Source organism: Hemiscyllium ocellatum, chromosome 9 (assembly GCF_020745735.1).
Source record: "Hemiscyllium ocellatum isolate sHemOce1 chromosome 9, sHemOce1.pat.X.cur, whole genome shotgun sequence".
NCBI lineage: Eukaryota > Metazoa > Chordata > Chondrichthyes > Orectolobiformes > Hemiscylliidae > Hemiscyllium > Hemiscyllium ocellatum.
In genome coordinates, this window is record NC_083409.1 from 97,980,650 (window position 1) to 98,000,837 (window position 20,188).

Consider the following 20,188-nt stretch of genomic DNA (forward strand, 5'->3'; position numbering starts at 1 on the left):
ACAAGTAGCTGCTTGCCGTCCACTTTGACCAGGACCTATCGATCACATTAAAATTGACCTACCTGCAATTCAGATTCTTTATTTCTGGTCCACCTTAACTTTCATTGAGTTACAGTTACAAGGAACCTGAGGTAACTTCATTATGAATAGAAGTACTCTATCCTGCTAATTCTGGAGCTGCTTTAAAACCCTGCGAATTGTGTTATTACATCTAGCTGAAAGCATCCTGCTTTATCATGTTTTCTGGGATCAAGAATGGCTTTCACGTTAGTTTAATTACTCATCCCACTTAGTGTACTTGATGGAAGAGCATTTAAAGCATGTTTCTATAGACTTTTATTTTATCTTCTTCTGTTTATCTTCATATCAGTGCAAGTTATTGTAAAAACTCCAGTGCCATTAATGATTGTTGTAGTGTTAAAATTGTGTTAAATGTTTTATACATATAAAGTCATAGTGCATCAAGTTTCCAAAGTGTGTCATTGTGGAAAAATGCAGAGTGGTAACTCAAAACCCATTCACATGCACTAATTAAATTTGTTTTGTTTTCCACATTGATGTTTCAGCTTACATTTTTTAAGTTGCAGCTATTGGCAGTGCAATGAAATAAATGAGTAAATTTTTCATCTTATTTGATGGTCAGTTCCCCAATTTATGGAAAAGTTCTGATTTTCTACTGAACTTACGATTAAAGTTTACATTAGCACAGAAAAATAAACTAACTAATTGTCTCCATATATGCAAACAAATTCGTCATGTTTTTCCTTGAAAACAAATAATTATTGTTCTGAATATCACTAAAAGCTTAAATACAGTCATGTTTAGCAATTAATCTGACTTTTAGTCCCATTTTTATTTGCCTTGTATTTTTATTATTTTGAATGTAATGGTGCTTTGAATTGTGAATTTGACCACACACCTTGGATTTTGATTTTGTTTTAGATGACTTACCTGTTTTCTGATATATCTTGTCATATTGTCTTGAATTATTTCAGAAATGATGCCATTTGAATAAATATGCATTTGAAACAATCAAAGTAGTCAATCAGACCATCAAAACTAATGCATGACCTGTTAAATAATGGGATTGATTCATGTAATTAAAACTACTTCTAATTAAAACCAGCAATATTCTGTGAAATCCAAAAGTGTTGCTGGTTGTTTTTGAAAGCCGGAAAGCATGTCTGTTATTAAAGGGGAGATGACCTCAACCAATGCTGCTGTGGAAAAGTTTTGAATAGGTTTAGAAACCTAATATGGTACCTTTTCCTGTAATTTTGTTGTATTTTAAATATCTAGCATTATCATGAGTTTTCATCTTTGATCAATGTCTTTTTGCTCCAGGTTGTAATTAGAATTAATGAGCCCAGTGTTTTCAAGAAATGCTTGTAAATGCCAAACATTGCGGACAGGCCGGCAAACTTAATTGTCATTGACATTGAATAGCTGTCATTTTGCTGAATTGTTAAGAATGGCTTTAGGTGAACAATGTTTTTTCTGTATACACGAAACAGTAAATATATTGCTAAGTAACTTAATTGTAGATTAAAGTTCACTTGGTCTCTGTGTACATTATAGCGGACAAACCTTTTTGGCACAGTCTGCTATCTTTTGTGGTATCTTTTTAACCACCAATTTGAATTCAATCAAAAATAAATAAATCTGATTTCTACTAATATGTCCACATTTTACTGATAATGCTGTAAGACAGAAGTGGAACATTTCTGGTATTTATCTTCTTTTGTTTCTATTTATTAGTAATATCATCTTTGAGTATTTTTGAACCATTTGTATAATGGCAGTTGACATTTTTTGACAGTCTGAAGATTCTTATCATTTAGTATGTTTTTTAACATAAATGTTGATTTTTAAAAATTTGAAATCCTGAGAAGTGACTAAAACCAGATTGAGAAAGAGAAAAGAGGGTTATGTTGTTACTTGTACAGTATATCCAAGTGCTGTGGCCAACACTTGCCCTCAACCAACACCTCTAAATGATTTTGTCTTGTTGCTATTGGTGGGATGGTGCAGTGTAACAACAATGACTACAGTCAAAAGTAAGTCAAAATAGTAAAATAAAGCAAAGAATTGCAGATATTGGAGATCTGAAACAAAAACAGAAATTGATGAAGTGTGTCATCAGATTTGAAACATTAACTGTGCTTTCTTACCACATATGCTGCCAAAGCTATTGAGTTTATCTAGCGATTTGTTTTTGTTTCAATAGAGTAAAACTTGCTGTGATTTCCTGAGGTGGTTAATGCAAGTTGTCGTCCTTCTATTAAATTACAGTTCTTGCTAATTGCAAAGTAGTACTGTCAGCAAATGTGGTATAGATTATCATAGCAATCTAACTGTCGGAAATTATGTGGTATGAATGATTCATCTTGATTACAAGTTTGGTGCCTTTATTGAGCATTGTGTATTTGTATGTGTGGATGACATGGTATCTGAGCCTTTGGGTGAGTGGAGACTTCAATTCTTTGAACTAAACTTCTGGAATAATTGCTTAACATTACAAAGTGGATCTTTTTCATCTCTCCCTAACTGAATTGAAACATGAGCACTGGCTACAGAAGTCTTTTTCAAATTATGATCTTCATGAACATGATCTTTGTTTTAAGGGCTGTAGTCTAATGAGGTAACGTCATCAACATCAATTTACACCTGTATCTGTATTGATTCTTTTACTTTAACTAAACTGCAGCTGTTAACATAAGAGTAGAAAGATTTCTAATTTCCAAGAGCAGGTGGATGAGGAGTAGTTGTGTTTAAACAATTTTATGGGAAATAAAGGAAACTTAATATAGCATTATGTCAAACACGAAATGACCAGTCTCTTCAACCTGCACTTACTGCTACTTCCATCTGTTGCATTCAGCAATGATAGTGACAAGCTGCTCAGATCCCTGACTTGACTGCTGTGATACATCTGACCTAGTCTCTGGGTTGTGGAGCTTCTGAAGGCCATCCCTCAAACTGCCCTATGAAAAGGCAAACTGTGTTTTGGAGATTAGGCAGTAGGTTAAGGTGGGAAATGGGAGCATGTTAATTGGAGTTCCTATTTATGTGTGCCTTTTCACCATCCTAACTTTTCAGTGAGGATAACTGAGAAAAATCTGTCACATGGTATACAGATTGGGGTGAGCTACAAAGGTGGATGAATAACTGATATAGTAGAAAGTAAATGCTGGATGCTACTTAACATCATGTGGATGAGGACTTATGTAATGGAGTTTATTTTGAAAGACATAGGAAAAGCAGATGGGGGCATAATTCACAAGTTAAAGTTGGATTAACAAGTATATGCAGTTTTTCTGATATAGCAAGTCATTAAATTAAGAACTGTGTAAGACACATGTTGCTCACCACCTCTGATTCCTACAGCCACATATTCTCTTTGAGAAAACTAGGTTTCCTCCCTACGTCTCTGTCTGCTTGAATTCAAAACTAATTTCAAATGTCCCCAGAGTTCTGGTTCCTGGCTTTTGATTCACGTCTGGCTGCACCCCTCCTTCCAACCCAACTCCCTTGCAAATATGGTCCTATGTCTCTTATCATCAGTATATCCTAAAGTACTTCAATTGATTCGGTCATTGAAGCTGGGTGTTGTAGTTTGTATGTCATCCATCATGAACAACTCTAATTTCTGCTTGCGCATTCGGCCTTTTAAATACAGCTGAGATTTCTCATCATTCTGATTGTACACCATTGGGATACATTATTTCTAATTAATGCAGTTTTCCATAAGTTGGACCAAGAAAAGAGGGGAAAAAAAGGGTAATTATTGTTAGCCAAATTCAGTAATATAAAATTCCGAAGTCAAAGTTAATTACTTGATTCCTTTATCCCTCCATGTGCTTATCTACTTTCTTTCTAAATGCATTTATACCTAGCCTGTCCATCTTTTCTATCCATTTCTAGTATCAGTATCATGCCAATGACATAAGATCACTTTCTTGTTTTGTTTTACTTAATTTGGAAAAATTATGCATTGTAATTTGCATGGGTGATTAAATATGGTGATTTTGCTGTTTCAATAGGGAGTTACATTTGGACGAAAGGTCAAGAATTAAGGGTAGAGTGGCTGTTGCCCAGGTTTGTTCCATACCAGTTTAAAAAGGTCTTTCTGCTGGGATTATAGAATTTGTTCTCTGGTACTAGTGTGCAATGTAGCTACAGTGGGTGAGTTTTAATACATTAGCAACACACAGTGAATCATCCGACTAGCAAAACAGAATTTGTGTTGAGATTGGATGCCAATCTAGTCATGGTATATTGAGTTCAGTTTTACTTTCTACGTTACTTGGATTAAAGATAAACACAAGACATAATACTAAAGCTATAAAATACAAGCCAGCCTGAATTAAGTACTTTCTGTGCTAAACTTAAAGCTAGATATTTTAACTTAATTCTGTTTCCATATGTACATCAATTCACAAAATGCAGACCATTCCAGCTTACTGAGATTATTTTTATATTGCAAAGTTTTGTTTCTTTGTAAGAAATCCAGTTTTATTGGGTTGATGAGCATTAATGCATTAACAACTTTAATTATCACTCCTGAGTATAATGTAGCCACTTAAATGAAATGTGTTACTACCTTTTTGATGCTTATATTTGTTGAAATCTGTAAAACTTAAGAGCAGAGAGGAAAAGTAAATGAGCTGTTACCTGTAGTAGATGCTACCTCTCATGTATATTTTATATATATAATAAAAGTGAAGTCTTGCTCAAACTATTCAGTTAGAATTAGAATATCCTTTATTGTCACGTGTACTCAACTGCAAAGTGAAAAGTTTTACTCTGTCACCTCTTAGGGCACCATCTGAGGTACAAAGTATCGAGGTACAGATCTTAGATATAAACGTGGAATAAAAAGAAAAGTAATTGTATTACTTTACAGAGATTCATAGTGTATGATAGTTAAAAGGATAGCATTACAATCAGATCAACAAATTGCAAATAAACAATACATTGCAGTAGCTCAGTGCAGCGGTTACCACACATGGTCTGACCGCCTGCACCAACAACTGTCCCCGCTGTGCTCCAATCCTCCAGTGCACTCCACACGAACTCTCAGTTGCTCCAAGGTAAGTTTTTTTTTCTCGAGGATTCACATCTCTGCTGTGGGACTGGCTACCCTGTGCAAGCCTCCGCTCTGGGATTCGCCTCTGGGGCTCACCAGCTCCTCCATTCCCCTTCAGGTAGGTCCAAGTCAGAAGTTGGAAAAAAAATCTCAGAAAGGGAGGAGAAAGAAAAAAGAAAAAATGGGTGGAACAGAGGAGCGACAGTTGGAGCGTCTTATCTGCTGTCATCTTGCTAAGGCACTAGTCAAACTACAGCTGGAATGCTCTAAACCATTTTAAGTTCCTCTAATAAAGGAAAGATATACCGGCATTGGAGGCAATCTAGAGAAGTTTCACTAGGCTCCTCTACATGTGGAGGGACTGCTTTATGAGGGGAAGATGAGTAAGTTTGGTCAGTACTCATTGTAGTTCAGAAGAATGAGAAATTACCTCATTGAAGTGGACAAGATTCTTTTGAGAATAAATAATAAAAACCTGCTGGAAATCTGAAACAGAAATTGTTGCAGAAACTCAGCAGGTCTGGCAACATCAAAGTTATGGAATCCAATGACCCTTTGGAACATTTCTGAAGAAGGGTCACTGGACTTGAAATGTTAACTGTTTTCTCTTGACAGCTGCTGCCAGATGTGCAGAGCTTCTCCAAGACTCTTAAGGGACTTGATAAAATAGATGTGGAGAGGTGGTTTTGTGGGACAGTTTAGGACCAGAGGGCATAATCTCAGAGTAAGCAGTTAGCTCATTTAAGACTGAGGTGAAGAGAAACCTCTTCTGAGGGTAGACAATCTGTCAAATTCTTGACCACCGAAGGTTTTAAAGGTTAGGTAAAGTATACTTAATCTGCAATAGATAATTTTTAATCAGTAAGGAAATCAAAGGTTATGGGAAAAAAAATCCAACAGGAGTTGAGGATCCAAATCAGCCATGATCTCATTTAATAGCATTGCAGACTTGATGGACGGACTGGTCACCTTCTGTTCCCACATCTTATAGTCTGCCAATTAGTTGAAAGTGTTGATATTATGCTAATACTATTATACTAGGGAAGATCAATATATCATATGAATGACAGTAAAAGTACAAATGCAATGACACAAAAGGTATAGGTAATGTCCAACTATTTTGCTGGACACAATTTGTAATATAGTTTCATCTGTCTTGAGCTCACTTGCTGGCTAACCCACATTGCAGTGCAGCACAATGACATTATGTGGTGAAATTAACATCTATTATCCAAGGAGTTTTCTTTCTTAACCTCATACTGTTAGTGTGAGTAATTCAGCTACAGTTTACTTGGAAATCTCTTATCCCAAAAGGCTGTGAATGTTGGGTCATTTGAAACTTTCAAGACTGAGATCGATGGCTAACGGTATCAGGGGAAGCTAAATTGGGGGTGATAGCCATGAAATATTTGAATGTTGGAACAGATTCAAGAGGTTGAATAAGCTTGGCGTACTTCAGTTCCTATGTTTCAAACACTTTATAAATGGCCAGTTGGTATTCTTCCACTTCTTCACTGTTCCCTATCTCTGCAGTCTTCTCCAGTCTTGCCAGTTTCTGGGATCTCTGCATGCCTTCAATTCTAGATTAGAGTGGTGCTGGAAAAGCACAGCAGTTCAGGCCGCATTCGAGGAGCAGGAAAATCGACGTTTCGGGCAAAATCAGGATATTTATTCCTGATGAAGGGCTTTTGCTCGAAACTTTGATTTTCCTGCTCCTCGGATGCTGCTAAACTGCTGTGCTTTTCCAGCACCACTCTAATCTAGAATCTGGTTTCCAGCATGTGCAGCCCTTGTTTTTGCCTAGATGCCTTCAATTCTGGTCTGTCTCAGCTCAACACAATCCCAGCCCTCTCCAAGTTTGGTGAAAGTACCTTTGGTTCTTTGGGCCCTAAGCCCGGAAGTTTTGTAGAAATTTCTCTACCTGTTTACCTTTTCCTCTTGAATTTAACTTTTTCTAGTTTTTGCCAATTATCTTAATTGCTTTTTGCCTGGTTTGGTGTCAAATTGTTTGAGAACACTCCAATGAAATGCTTTGGGACACCTTACGTTAAAAGTGCTATATAAATACAAGTCATTGTTGCCATAATTATGATTAATTTTACTTTGTACTGGACTAAACCTTGCGTTTATTATTTTGTTTTATTGCAATCACACTAAAACTGAGCCAGATTTCCTAAGGATAATGTCTAAAGGTTAAGCAGCTGTTTGTCTCCACTTTCTAACTTTTTGGCACTGATCAATGGAATGTCGGACTCCAGTCCATCTGCATTAAATTGTGTCACGGGATGTACATTTCAGGAAACTAGTGGAAACAAAATAGAGTACCATGAAAATAGTCGACTGCATGCAGAGGGAACTGGTGATGGAAAAATTAGAAGTTGCGCAATGTTTAGAAAGGTGGTTTGTGAAAAGAACAGTAATAAATAGATGAAATAAATCTAAATGTAAATTTGCTTTCTATCATTGACAACTCTCCGTTATTTTGCACCAGGAAAAAGAAATCAGCTAGACTGTCTAGACCAGTGTCGACATATCAAAGTGTAGATTGCTGGGCACATGTTGTTTATCACAGAAAATACGCTGGACTTGCTACAATAAAGGCAGTTGCTGTGGGCTAGTGTCTGCCAAACTTTAATCATTGTTATATTTTAAAGTGGGAAGGAGTCATAGTATGTTCTCATTAAGTATATATATGTTTATACTTTTCAGTTATTTCCACATTTTAAAGACCGTAAAGAACTTTGTTTTTTGAAGTTAGGAAGTAATACACATAGCTGCTTAACAACAGACCGTGATTTTGCGAGCAGTCATTCCTTATATTTACCGTTACCAACAAACTTCCATTAGGCTTTTGCATTGAAACTTTGTGCATAGCAATCGTTTTTGATGCAACTCTCTTTCTGATATAATCTAGAGCCTAAAAAACACGGTAGGCAAGTGTGTGTCTCTTTAACTGATGAGATAGAAAAATACTAAGGGGTGCAACATCTGGATAAAATAGCATGCATTGGAATAATTCATTTAATGCCAAATAATGCACAATATGCAAAAGAAAAGGAAAATAGTATGTGATGGAGGGAAAGTTAAAGATACCTTCAAATGTTCAAACTTAACAATATGTAAATCTGATGATGTCAGACTGCTCACAATAAAAGTGAACTTCCATTGTCAGCAAGGTTTGACAGCATATAAGGCTTCATTCATGTGTGCTGTGCCTGAGAGATGTTTATTGGCTCATTGTCTGCTGATTCTTCTGCAGTTTCTTTGCCAGGTTTTGTCAGTGATTGATTTTCCATTTGCATTCTGCTCATGGGTGCAGACTGAGGAGCAACGTCCTTAGTCTACGTGAGCTGGAGCAGAACTCAAACATGCCAACTGAGCTTACCAGCTCAATTAAACTTTACCGTGCCATTAGAACAAAATGGTCACACTACAATAAACAAGCCTTAAATTTTCAAAGAAATGTGATGGATTAATTATATGAACTTCACACTTCTCATGTGTTTCAATGTCAACGCCCAGGAGGACACTGTTAGTATTCACAGGGGTAACTTGAACAGTGATGTCCTGATTTTCATCTTTTAATTGCAGATACTCCATCACTGGAAGTTAATGTCCAGTTTGTTCTTTCATCATGATGTTGATAGTCACACCACTATTTTTGTCTCAAATCTTAAGACAAGATGAGGAGATTGGAAATGTGGAAATCTTAAGATGCGATGGCCCTCAGAAGGGTTTTTCAGATTAGGAATAAGTTTCCTCTGTTCTGTAGGTAGAAATGTGTAGGAAAGAAATATGTGTAGCAAGTTCAACTTCTAGGCTAGGAAATATGATTTATTCTCACTAAAATCTATATTTGATTTTTAATTTTTTAATGTCATCAGCTGAATTTAAAATGTTGAAGCTTCTACCATTAATTGTAATCAATATACATAAATGAAACTTTAATTTTCACATTTAAAGGAATTTCTATTAACCCTGCACTTCTCATCCCAGTTATTTGTACTGCTTTCTACTTGTTCATGTTAATTTTTATGTTCCATTGTATTTAATGACTGTGACGGGCAATTTAAGCATAAGCCGACATCAGGAAATGTGTCCATGACTTCGGATAGATTCAAATTTGTCCAGTAAGCAATGTGTGTATTGAGAAGACGACGATACTCAGCATTCAACAAGGGTATATATACCACTTCCAACCTTTTCCCAATCTGAATATCACTCATTAACCCTGGTTGTTTGCTCCCATTTATCAACAGTTGTAATGTCTGTGTTATGACAAGGGATATTCCTGATTGGTAGAAGTGGTCAGAGGTAAAGGCAATGCCTTGCCTCCCATTCCCAGTGCTGAGTCCTTCAATTAGGTACTTGGTGCAGTTGAATAAGGGAAATCCTAGGATCCTGTAAGCAAACTCAGTAAGGGTTTGCTTCTTATTCTCTTGCATGGTTACTTCTGCCACCTACATTAATTGCCCACTTAAGTATCTGAATTAGTGTCTGGATTGGAATGCAATCCGTGAGTATTCCTGCCCCGGACTTAATCAGGAGGAGGCAGGAAGGCTGTAGGGTCCTCAATCTCCCATTCAATTACTCGTCCTCTTGCTTTATTAATTTGCCAGTGGGTGTGGATTTAAAGGGTATCAAATTCCATCTATTGCTTGCAGTGTATTCTTTTCTGTTCAATTCTGCACTACCTACTTTAGAGCAGTGCATTATCAAATTTAAAGCTCTGTGTACATCCAGATGTGAAAGCGGCTGCATAAATGCAAATTTTTCTTTCTTGTTAAGTGGTAGATCTACTTAGGTGAAATAAGGAAACTCTCATTTCTATAGCTATACCAAAAATTAAAAAAAAATCCATTTAACATGCACATAATACACTGATTACATATAGGAGCATAAGAACAGCAATAGGCCATTCAGCCCCTTGAGTCTGTTCCACCATTCAATGAGATCATGGCTGGTCTGTGGCCTAACTCCATGTGGTTGCCTTTGTCCTGTATCCAAGCAAAAGTGAGGACTGCAGATGCTGGAAATCAGAATCTAGATTAGAGTGGTGCTGGAAAAGCACAATCAGTCAAGCAGCATCTGAGGTGAAGCCCTTCATCAGGGCTTCAGTTCTGATGAAGGGCTTTTGCCTGAAACATCGATTTTCCTGCTCCTCGGATGCTGCCTGACCGGCTGTGCTTTTCTAGCTCCTCTCTAATTTAGACTTTGTCCAATATCCCTCAATACCTTTTTGCTTAACGAACATTTATCTATCTCAGATTTAAAATTAGCAAGTTGCCTGTGTCTACTTTCATTTGTGGAAGAAAGTTCCAATCATCTACCACCCTGTGTATGTAGAAATACTTCCTAAAATCTTCCTTGAACTATCTGACTGTAATTCTTAGACTATCCCCGATAGTTCTAAAATAAACTTTACAATCCTCTGCCACTCAGTCTAAAACAAATGCATTCACTTTGAAGAAAAGTAGCTTTAAAAACTGTTTCTGTTCTTTATCCCTTCAGGTTTCTAAGAATTCTACTGTTCAGTTTCCAATAGTAAACTTTACTTCATCAAGATCATTGGAAGAACATTCGCTGCCCCAAGACAGCAAACATTTACTGCAGTGGACACAGACAAAATATGGATCTGTGACTTCCTTCACTGAACTGAATAAGGCGAATAACATTTACATCAAAGTGGGTGAAGGTGGGTCAACCTTACTTTAGTGAGCAATGTTTGTACCTAACGGCCAAGCTATGGTAATCACTGGATTCTTCATTATTAGAGATGTGGTTTATCAAGTTATGCTGCTATTCAAATTCATAGTGACCTTTGTTTATCTTCCTAAACTATATGTTAGTATTATGTATGTATATTACCTCATACCAAGGAATGCATATTATCTGTTGTTCTTTCATGGGATATGGGCATTGCTATACTTCTGGATTAGTGGTGCTAGAAGAGCACAGCAGTTCAGGCAGCATCCAAGGAGCAGCAAAATCGACGTTTCGGGCAAAAAGCCCTTCATCAGGAATAAAGGCCTGAGATTCTCGTAGAGAGAGGAGGAAAACTTCTTCAAGGCAGGCATCCTTGCAAGAGGATTCGCAGGAGGGTTAAAACCAATGAGGTAAAAACAATGACTGCAGATGCTGGAAACCAGATACTGGATTAGTGGTGCTGGAAGAGCACAGCAGTTCAGGCAGCATCCAAGGAGCAGTGAAATCAACGTTTCGGGCAAAAGCCCTTTAGTTGTCCATTTTAATTGCACTTCAGATGGCGAGTTACCTTCTTAAAACACTTCCATCCCTGTGGTGTTGGAAAGATAGTTCCAGGATTTTGATCCAGTGCAGGTGAAAGAATGACAACATACTTCTAAGATATGAGGTATGTTACTTAGAGGGGGTTTACAGGACGTTGTATTCCCATATGTCTGTTGGCCGTGGCCTTCAGAGTGGTGGAGGTTGCAGGTTTGGAAGGAGCTGCAAAAAGAAGCATGGTAAAGTTAATGTAATACATCTTATAGGTGGTACACACTGCTGCCATTGTGGGTCAGTGCTGAATGGAGTGAATGTAGACATAGTTGGATGGGTTGCTGTTCTAATGGGCGGCTTTGTCCTGGATGATTCCAAGCTCCTTAAGTTTTGTTCTATTCTTTCACAGGTTGTATGCTTCACTATCTAGGCCAACATTTGTTACCCATCCCTAACTTTTCTTGGAAAGGTAGTGGTGAGCTGCTGCTTTGAATCACTGCAGTCCATAGTGGAGTAGGTCGTCTCTGTAAAGCTGTTAGAAAAGGAGTTCCGAAGGTTTAATCCTTTGGCAATAAAGAAGCAACCATATAGTTGCAAATTGGGATGGTGAATGGCTTGGAGGAGAAAACTGCAGTTGTGGATGAGTTTGGACTCATCCAAGCAAGTGGAAAGTATTCCATTACACTCCCAACTTGTGTCTTGCAGAGCTGTGAGGTGTGTCAAAGACTCTGACCTGCTTTTGCAGCCACAGTAATCATATGGATGATTTAATTCCATTTCTGGTCAGTGCTATATCCTAGAATGATGAGGTGGGGGAATCCGCAATGGTATGCTTTTGAATGCCATGGAGAAATGGTTAGATTTACCCACGTTGGAGATGTTCATTGCTTGGTATTTGTGTCACAAATGTTATCTGAAACACTGATAGTTTTCCATAATATTTTGTAAATTGGCATTTTAATAAACATTTGTAATTGTCACAGATAATATTTCTGACCTCTCCTAGATCCCTTGTTGCCACCAACTTGCATCATAGAAAAGAATTTTCTATCCCAGAATTATCTTGCAGCATATCTTAAGACCCAGTCTGCACATGGTTGTTTACTACCCAACCCAACAGAAGGAAAGGAAGTTCATCTCATTGAACTTGAATCACCAAGTTCAAGTCCTTACAGGTAAATTGATACTTTACTTGCTTTGTGTTCTTGGACTGTTCAATTGCTGAGTTTAACGCACATGTCTAATAAAGATCAGTCACATTACTTATGATTAAGAGCGATGTTAAAACCTTTGGATGTCACAAAACATTAATTATGCATTTAAGTTAAATATTTTTCTATATATTTATGTAGCATATTTCCAAATAGAGATTACACTTGAAACTGCAATTAATCTCCAAATCTAGGTATTCCAAAGCTTTCAATTCTGTTGCAACATAGTAATTCTTAAGTATCCATTGCTTTCTTATTAACTCAGTTTCTATTTTGTGGCAGAGAAACAGAAAATAAATTCATTTTTACAAATAGGTTATTTAAAAAATAAAAACCAACATTGCAACCTGTTTTGTTATCTCTAATACGTACTGTATTGGTGAACTTGAGAACACTTTTGACATGTAGTAATCAGATTTATGAACTATATACATTATGATGGTTCTGCTTTCATTACTTGGGTAGCATTAACATGGAACAATGAACAGTACAGAACAGGAACAGACCCTTTAGCCCGCCAAGACTGCATTGATGCATGAAGCCTTTCTAAACTAAAAATCTTTTACCTCTACGTGGTTCATATCCCTCTGTTCCCTGTCTATTCACGGATTTGTCAAGCTACCTCTTAAATGTTGCTATTGTATCTGTCGCCACCACATCCTATGGCAGTGCATTCCAAGCAGACTATTTTTAAAAAATTGCTTCTCTCAACTCCTTTAAACTTACCCTCTTTTACTATAAATCTATATCCCCTAGTATTTGACATTTCTACCCTGGGAAAAAGATACTGACTATCCATTCTATCCATGCCTCTCATAATTTTATATACTTCCATCAGGTTGCCCTTCTTCCTCTGATGTTCATGTGAAAACAAATCAAGTCTGTCCAATCTCTCCTCATAGCTAATACCCTCCAAATCAGACAACATGCTGGTAAACTATCTCCAAAGCCTCCACATCCTTCTTGTAGTGGGACAACCAGAACTGTACACAATACTCCAAGTGTGCCCTAACTAAAGTTCTATACAGCTGTGACGTGACTTGCCAATTTTTATACTTTATCCCCTGACCGATGCAAACAAGCATGCATTATGCCTTCATGACCACATAATCCATTCGTGTTGCCATGTCAGCGAACTGTGGACCTGTACACCTTTGTATGTTAATACTGCTAATGGTTCTGCCATTTACCGTGTCTTTACCTCCTGCATTAGATCTTGCAATATGCATTTGTCTGGATTGAACTCCATCTACCCTTTCTTCGCCCAAGTCTCCAGTCTGTCCATATCCTACTGTATCCTTTGGTTATCCTCCTCACCACCTGCAGTTCTCCCAATCTTTGTGCCGTAAACATTCATCTAGATGGCCCTGATGACCATTATATCACAAGCCACCAAAATTTAAACTGCAGGCTTCTTGAAAGTGGTTGTCAAACTGCAATGTCCAGCTTATAAGAATTAGGAGCAGGAGTAGATAATTCTGCCCTTCAGGCCATTTAATACAATCATGACTGATCTCATCTTGGCCTGAAACCTACTTCCTGCTCGGTCTCCATAACCCATCAACCAATGACTAGTTAAAAATCTGTGCATCTCTCCCTAAATTTACTTAATATCCCATGTACTTTTTTAAACATTGTGTATCTTTGAAACTCCAGAGTACAGGCCTAAATTGCTCAATCTCTGTTCATAAGATAAACCCCTCATCTCTGGAATCAATATTGCGAACCACCTATGAAGTATTTACAATGCAACCACATCCCTCCTCAAGTAAGTACTCCAGATGTGGGATCTCTAATGCCTTGTATAGTTGCAGCTATACTTCCCTCCTTATATACTGTATGATGATGTATTGCCATCCAAACTATGACACAAAAATTTGCACTAATAAATGTCCTATGTCACACTGTCTCAAGCATTAAGTATCAAATTTACATTTTCTGACAGCTTATCACCATTACAGAAATATTTCCGTACCATTTACTTAAAATTATTCCTACCTCTGGGCCAGAAGGGCTGGATTCAAGTCTGAACCGCCCCAGAGGTGTATTATAGTATGCCTGAACAGATTGATTTAAAGTGATTGTAAAAGCTTCTACTTGTAATCATTTAATGGTATAGATTGAATTAGCTGTTTTAACCTGAACAATTCAGTCAGTAATTGTGATAGTTATACTTTCCAGTCCATATTCTGTCCCTGCAAGCCCTCTAATTTATGTGCACAATTGAGGTGTATTTCTCTTCCATTATAGTTTCCATGGAAATGCTCCTTTGATCTTTGGCTACTTTGTTTCTCAGTCTCCTGGAGAAAATCAATACCAATAAATTTTCTGGCCCCAACAATTAACTGTCCCTTCTGAACTCATTCTATGAGGTCCACCTGGCTGACCTCATTATAATCACTACACCTTCAGATTACAAAACCAAATTTCTACAATTAAGAATTAGACTTAGTTTCCAGATCACCTGGCAAGCACCTCTCAATAAAAAGTCAAGATAATACTTAAATGCATTGCATCATTGTTGTGCATACATTGCCAAAGTCTCAGTTGGCACACAACTTAACAAGCTAACTTTATTATATCACATATGCAACTGCCATTAAAAATGTCTCTTGTGAATTCCCACTTCTTTTCAGCCTCCCACATTTTAACCCAGCTGTAAAAGCAGAATATTAGAACACAACGCTTTGATTATCCTTTTTTGTTTACATGTGGTCTAAAATTCCTATTTCAAAACTCCATTTGGTCATCAGCTGTGACCCAATTAATAATGTTGCCAAGGTACTTCTAATGTATGCCAAGCAAAGACCACAAGATCAGTAAGAGTCATGCTTGTTCCCATTGGTAATAGTAGCAGAGACTTAGGAACAGGTTGACTGATCTGTGTCATACTTGATGCAAGGACCAGAGGGTAAGTGGAAGTAGTAGAGTTATGCAGTTTCTTAAAAGAAAAACTTTGAACTAGTTGATATTCAGCCAGATCAAAATGCGAAAGATATTTTTTTATGTGCAAGTTAAATATTTAGTTAAGATAAATTGGTTTATGGTCAAATTGTGCTCTTTGCAAAATCTGACCCATCAACTACTACTGGAAAAAGTATGTAGAATTATTTTGAGAGAATGTTATTGTGAATAATTTTCTAATGCATATTGAAGGCTGTTTTGCACATGTTCTATTGTCTGGGATTAAATCCAATTTTATAATCAACTGGCCAGACACTAGAGACGCACTCAGTTGGTAAAAGTTCAGGATAAGTAAGATTTCTGGCACATTCACTTAACTTTTTTTATGCTCTTCTGTTGCAGAATTTTCAAGGTGGACATTGTTATTGACATACGACCTGTGCATGCAGACACTATGATTTCCAGAAACATATTGCTGATCCTCAAATGTGGGAAAGCAGTCAATTGGGTAATCAACACACATGAAGTTAATGGAAAGCTGGAAGTGATTGTAAGTATTTGAGCATAAAAAAATGTTTCAGTGAATTAATTCTTCTTTACTGAAATCAAACTAATAAAACTGGGTTTAGCATTGGATTACCTGGTGAAGAGTTATTAATAATCATGGTGAATTAACTTAAATTAAAATGCACTGCAGAAATTCACCAAAGATACACCAATAGCACATTTCAAACCCACAACCACTTCCATCTAGAAAGACAAAGGCAACATCTACATGGGAACACCACCACCTTCAAGTTCCCCTCCAAGCCACTCACCATTCTGACCTGGAAATATATCAGCGTTCCTTCACTGTTGCTGGATAAAAATCCTGGAATTCCCTCCCTAATGGCATTGTGAGTCAACCCATTGCAGGTGGGCTGCAGCAGTCCAAGAAAAGCTCACCACCACCTTCTCAAGGGCAACTAGGAATGGGTACTAAATGCTGACTCAGCCAGCGACATCCACATCCCACAAATTAATTTAAAGGAAAACTAACAGACAACTTTGAGAAATGTTAAATTACTGTAATGAAGTGAAATTCCAAAAGAAAAATTTCTGAAAAATGTTAATCTGTCACAGTTTGTTTCTCCTTCCTAACATGCGTTACTTGAAACAATGTAATGTTTGATACTTTTAGGTTGATGATTACAGATCATTATAAAAGAAGTTTAATTCTTTGCAAAAGCTTTATCTTCCATGACTTTACTTTGAGTAAAAAATGAGGTCTGCAGATGCTGGAGATCACAGCTGAAAATGTGTTGCTGGTCAAAGCACAGCAGGCCAGGCAGCATCTCAGGAATAGAGAATTCGACGTTTCAAGCATAAGCCCTTCATCAGGAATGACTTACTTTGCAAAAACAGGTTAGGGCACTGAAGTGTGTAATATGAAAAAGGAGATACAGAAAATGCATTTTTCTGGTGGTCATAAGCAGTTAATTTCCTCAGCTGTTGGCTGTTGAGCTCTGTAGTTGCATGAAATCTTCAAAAACTAATTATACTGCTTATTGATTCTTGCACTCAAGGGCACATAATGCTGTTCCTTTTTTTTAAGTTCATCGCATTTTTCCAGTCTTGTTGAAGCATGTTTTCATCCTTTTTTTGAATAGTTTTTAATGACAAGTCAAGAGTACCTTCAGATTTTGGAGGATTTCATAGTTAGAGTGCGACAGTATTAAAAGAGGCCTTCCAACCCACTGGTTCTGTGCCAGCCATTGAGTATCTATCTACTCCACTCCCATTTCCCAGCCCTTGGTTCATAGCCTTGTATGCTATAATATTTAAACTATTCATCTAAATACTTCACTGTTGAAATGGTTGCTGCTTGTTTCACCTTTTCAGACAGAGTTCCAGATACCACAATCCACTGACAGCTCATTCCATATACACTATCCTCTGTGTGAAAAAGTTGCCCCTTAGGTCCTTTTTAAATTTTTCCCCTCTCACCCTAACCAATGCCCTCTAGTTCTGGATTTCCCCAGCCCAGGGAAAAGACCTTGTCTATTTACCCCATCTATGCCCCTCATGATTTTATAAACCTCTGTAAGGTCACCCCTCAGCTCCGCTGCTCCAGGGAAAACAGCCCCAGCCTATTCAACCTCTCCCTAATGCTCAAATCCTCCAACCCTGGCAACAACCTTGTAAATCTTTTCTAAACCCTTTCAAATTTCACAACATCATTCCAAAAGGAGAAAGACTAGAATTGCACACAATATTTCAAAAATCGCCTAAGCAATGTCCTGTACGCCACAATATGACCTCCCAACTCCTACCCTCGATGCACTGTAGGTGGCCCCAAAATACTTCACTCCATACTTTTTTCAGGATTAAACGTCATGTGCCACGGTTCTATTCATCTGACCAGTCTCTTATCATCTGCAGTCTAAACATTCCCCCTCTTTATTTATCATACCTCTAATTTTGGTGTCATCTGTGCACTTGCAAAAACATCCAATATTCATATCTAGATCACGAAGCATATTACAAACAGTACCAATCTCTGCAATAAACCACTAGATGTGGCTTCCAGTCACAAAATTAACTTTCTACCAGCATCCTTTGCACCTACCAGTTATAGAACCAATTAATGTGGATCCCGTGGGCTTTTAACCTCTTGACCAGTGCCCATATGACACTTATAAAAAGCCTTACTGAAGTCCATGTAGACCACATTAATTCACTACCTTCATCCATGCACCTGGTTAACTCCCCCAAACAACTCAATCGATTACATGATTTGAACATTTCATTCCCTCTGATAAAACCTTGCTGACCAGACCCAATTAATCTTTGTCTCTCCAAGTGGAAATAAATTCCTCAGAGTTTTTCCAGAAGTGTTATAACTACTGGTGTTGGATTCACTGGCCATAATTCCCTGGTTTATCCCTGCCACCCTTCTTGATTAATGGTATCATATTAGCTATCTTCCAATCCTCTGGCACTGCCATTGTGTTACATAGACCATTGGGTGATATTTTGCACCCGCATTTTCATTAGTGATCCATCACAGATGCTGAAGATAAACTAATTGATAAATTGATGAGTCAATAATTTACTTCAGAAGTATCAAACCCATAACTTCCTGAATAATACGATGTGAACACTGCATTTTAGTATTGCTGCATTTACAACTGTTGGATATATTTTCCTTTCTGCTGTTTTAATACCACACATTTAAATACTGCTTAAGATTTGATTCAGTGCAAGCATTAGAAAAATATTGCAAATATTCAAATATTGAAAAATCATTAGTCCTATGTGTCTTAACTCTCCGTACTAAGATTAAAGATAGATTGACTCACTTTATTAAAATGTGAAACTGGCTGAAGATGAAAGGGAAAATTTACCACATGTAAAGGCAATAATTGTGGAATAAACTCACGTTTCTTATGCTTAATTGATTTCATGTATGTCAGTCTAATTATCAGACTTTTCAAAATGTGGAGCTATTATAGAGCTGCTTTTGGAACACCCTATTGCAGTATTAACACATTTAAGAGCTTTTTTTGATACTGAAATCAATAAGAGATTGTCCTTGCACCCTAACTGTAAATTTGAAGAGCTACCTATTTGTTTCTTCATAGAATCATAGAAATTCATTTTAATGACATCATGTAAATATCCCCAGAGACTTGTGCAAAAACACCTGGCCCGAAACTCTAGTGCACTACTGAAACAGTGTTCCACTGTTGGAGGTGCTGTCTTTCAGATGAGCTATTTAACCGTAGCCACATTTGCATTGTCAGGTGGCAGGGGAGTCATCACTGGTATTCGGGTCAACGTTAATCCCTCAATCGGTATCGCTAAAGGGACCACACAGTATTATGGAACATGGGAACAGGAATAAGCCATGAAGGCCCTCAAGCCTGTTCCATCACTCAATCAAATCGTGGCTGATCTGTGGCTTATCTCCATATACCTGCCTTTGGACAATATCCTTAATTTTTTTGTTATGCAAAGATGTTATGTATCTCCGATTTAAAATTAACATCTGACCTAGCATCAACTGCAGGAAAACATATGTGCTTTTATTAGAAATGCAGATATTTGTAAGGGTCAACCAGAATTTTTGTTTTACCTCAACTACTAATCCAGAGATGTTATTAGACACCTCTATAGCAGGTGAGACTTGAACCTAGGCCTTCTGACTTAGAGGTATGGACACTACCACTGCACCACAAAAGCCCTAAGCATCAACCAGAAAGATTTTCGTAGTCAACTTATTCAAAGATGTTATTACGCACCTCTGGAAAATGTACTTGGGCTCCCCGATTCAGAGGTAGAAACATTACCACGGCACCCTAAGAGCCCTAAAGGTTGACCAGAACAACTGAGTTGATCAAGAGCAGGTATTGCTCATTGAACTTTGTATTCCCTTGAGGCACTTAGAGAGAGGATACTGGGGGTCGGGGGTGGAGTGTATTATCTCCCCTTTCAGCATCATTTTGATTTAACCCCTCCCTTGTTTTCCTCACTTTTTTTTAATGCAATGTGGTGGTTGTTAGTTGTTACTTGTTTAGTGATTCAATTACATGATTTAGTAGTGGGTTTAAAAAAAAATGTCTGGGTTCTTCCACTGGTATCCTTGAAGCAGTTGGAGACAGGTCACCATTATAGGAGCATGGGTGCACAATGCTCCGTCCTCACCAACATCATTTTGATTAAGTTACCCACCCCTACCCCATTACTTCCTCCCCTTTGATTT

At 37.5% G+C, this 20,188-nt stretch overlaps 1 protein-coding gene across 2 annotated transcripts in view; it reads left to right on the forward strand.

Annotated features, from left to right (window-relative positions):
* tgfbr3 (transforming growth factor, beta receptor III) overlaps positions 1 to 20,188 on the forward strand; it is a 179,584-nt gene that overhangs the window by 115,025 nt on the left and 44,371 nt on the right. For both annotated transcript variants that reach the window (XM_060830602.1, XM_060830601.1), the window contains exons 5-7: positions 10,601 to 10,784; positions 12,336 to 12,504; positions 15,847 to 15,994. In XM_060830602.1, coding sequence (XP_060686585.1) covers positions 10,601 to 10,784; positions 12,336 to 12,504; positions 15,847 to 15,994 — 501 coding nt within the window. The remainder of the gene's footprint in view (positions 1 to 10,600; positions 10,785 to 12,335; positions 12,505 to 15,846; positions 15,995 to 20,188) is intronic.